The 1,733-nt window shown below is 40.6% G+C and overlaps 1 protein-coding gene across 2 annotated transcripts in view; it reads right to left on the bottom strand.

The window, feature by feature from the left end:
• Positions 1-1,458, bottom strand: part of LOC104960398 (protein disulfide-isomerase TMX3) — a 30,953-nt gene extending 29,495 nt beyond the window's left edge. For both annotated transcript variants that reach the window (XR_799986.1, XM_010788429.1), the window contains exons 1-3: positions 1,357-1,458; positions 1,041-1,098; positions 502-541 (exon numbers count right to left, since the gene is read on the bottom strand). Coding sequence is in view for 1 of the 2 variants with exons in the window: in XM_010788429.1 (XP_010786731.1) it covers positions 502-541; positions 1,041-1,098; positions 1,357-1,453 (195 nt within the window). In the remaining variant the exon portion in view is untranslated. The remainder of the gene's footprint in view (positions 1-501; positions 542-1,040; positions 1,099-1,356) is intronic.
• Positions 1,459-1,733: the final 275 nt, after the last annotated feature.

The following is a 1,733-nucleotide window of genomic DNA, read 5'->3' as shown; positions in this document are numbered from 1 at the left end:
GTGTTCGGTGTGGTGTTGTGTGTGGTGTGTGTGTGTGGTGTTGTGCGAGACGGCCGTGTAGGGAACGCTTCACTCGGTCGTGTCAGCGAGACGGCCCCGGCAGTTAGGGCCGCCGTGGCCCCTGGACCTTCTTATCGTTTATCTTGTAGCGAGGACCACAGGGAATTTAGACACAGGTTCTTCTTATTTTTAGTTGTCACTGAGTTCATGATGTACGATAAAAGGACATTGTGAGGACACTAATATGGTCACCACGTACGCCACGTCTTTCCTAACGGTGCTTATATAGACGTCGCTAATCGCACTCTAAACATAAGTTGTACAGTTATTACTCTCCAGAACAAGCAATTCATTACGCGAGATATAGTTCACCATCTAGATATTTCGCGTTACACGTTGTATACGGCATCTGGCCTGTAGAATGCGTGAGGCGTGTGTGTGTGTGTGTGTGTGTGTGTGTGTGTGTGTGTGTGTGTGTGTGTGTGTGTGTGTCAGACTCACATCTACCAGCCAGACATCGCTCACTCTGGTGTCCTTAAATCTGTCCAAAAAGAAGAATAAATCAAAGTGACATAAAGTGAACTACATGCTATTTTCTGTAAACTCATATTATAAAATGTGTGCTGCATGTCAAACATACACATAATAAAGACACAGTGGAAGAATTGATATTCAAACATGTAAATATGAGGGTCATTGTTCGTTAAAAGTAATGGACGAGCCTTCAACTTAATAAAAGAGATTCAAAAAACACAAATACACAAGCGACAAAATCTCTACAGACATCCACAAGCATCCAATTAAAATGCAACTGGAAACCTGAGATGAAATCAAGATTACCCTCTTTAAATTGTAATTATGTAGCCCTTTGTTAACCCCTTCAAATATGGGTAAAATTGCATACAATCAAAAATGCACAAACTCCTCTAATAGAGAAGAAGTAAGCATCAAACTGATTTGCACCAACATGATGGCAATTGCACGTTATCATGTCACAGTGGCAGGAAGGTGAAATATAGGCAGAGGAGTGCATCACTTACGTGTCATCTAGATCTTCAACAAATGCAAGCACCGCTGAAGCCAGAAAAGCCGCGATAACTGCAACATTGAGACATACATTAAATCACATAAACGACATGTCATATTAACGTAACAACATCTTTACAGTCTCTATTGTCCAGCCCACCAGCCTGAAACCTCATGACTGAAGCATCACCAGCTAAAGCTCGTCCCAGCTAACTGAGCATCATTTCCCCTTCGTTTCGACAACTGGAGCTTTAAAGGTTCTATTAACATATGCAGTGGTTACATGTTTCATTTAGCGTTGAATGTAAATGAATAAAAAAGTGAACGTACCGCCACAAATTAGGGAAGCTTTCACTTCTGCCATTGCTTCGAGTGGAAACAGCAGCAAGCAGGAAATACAGCTGCTAAATGTAGCCGGACTGCGCATGCGCGGGGTTACGCAGGCTCGCAACAGCTTCAGGCCCTAACGGCTGCTTTTTATTTATTGTTTAATATTTAAAAATGATAAACATAAAACTGGATCAGTGTATTTTGTTTACCATTGTTTTCCTGTTAGATGTTGTCAGAATCCGCACTCAATATGAAATCCAAATAAAAATATCGTAATGTGCAAATAATAGTTGCTTCTTTTTTAAATTCACGTTATATTTATCAGGCAATTAAACTGCATTTAACTGTATTAGGTTATAATACTGCCAGTAATAGCG

This window comes from Notothenia coriiceps, unplaced genomic scaffold (assembly GCF_000735185.1).
Source record: "Notothenia coriiceps isolate Sejong01 unplaced genomic scaffold, NC01 NC01_scaffold00001364, whole genome shotgun sequence".
In the NCBI taxonomy this organism is placed as follows: Eukaryota; Metazoa; Chordata; class Actinopteri; order Perciformes; family Nototheniidae; genus Notothenia; species Notothenia coriiceps.
This window is presented reverse-complemented; position numbering and strand designations above follow the sequence as displayed.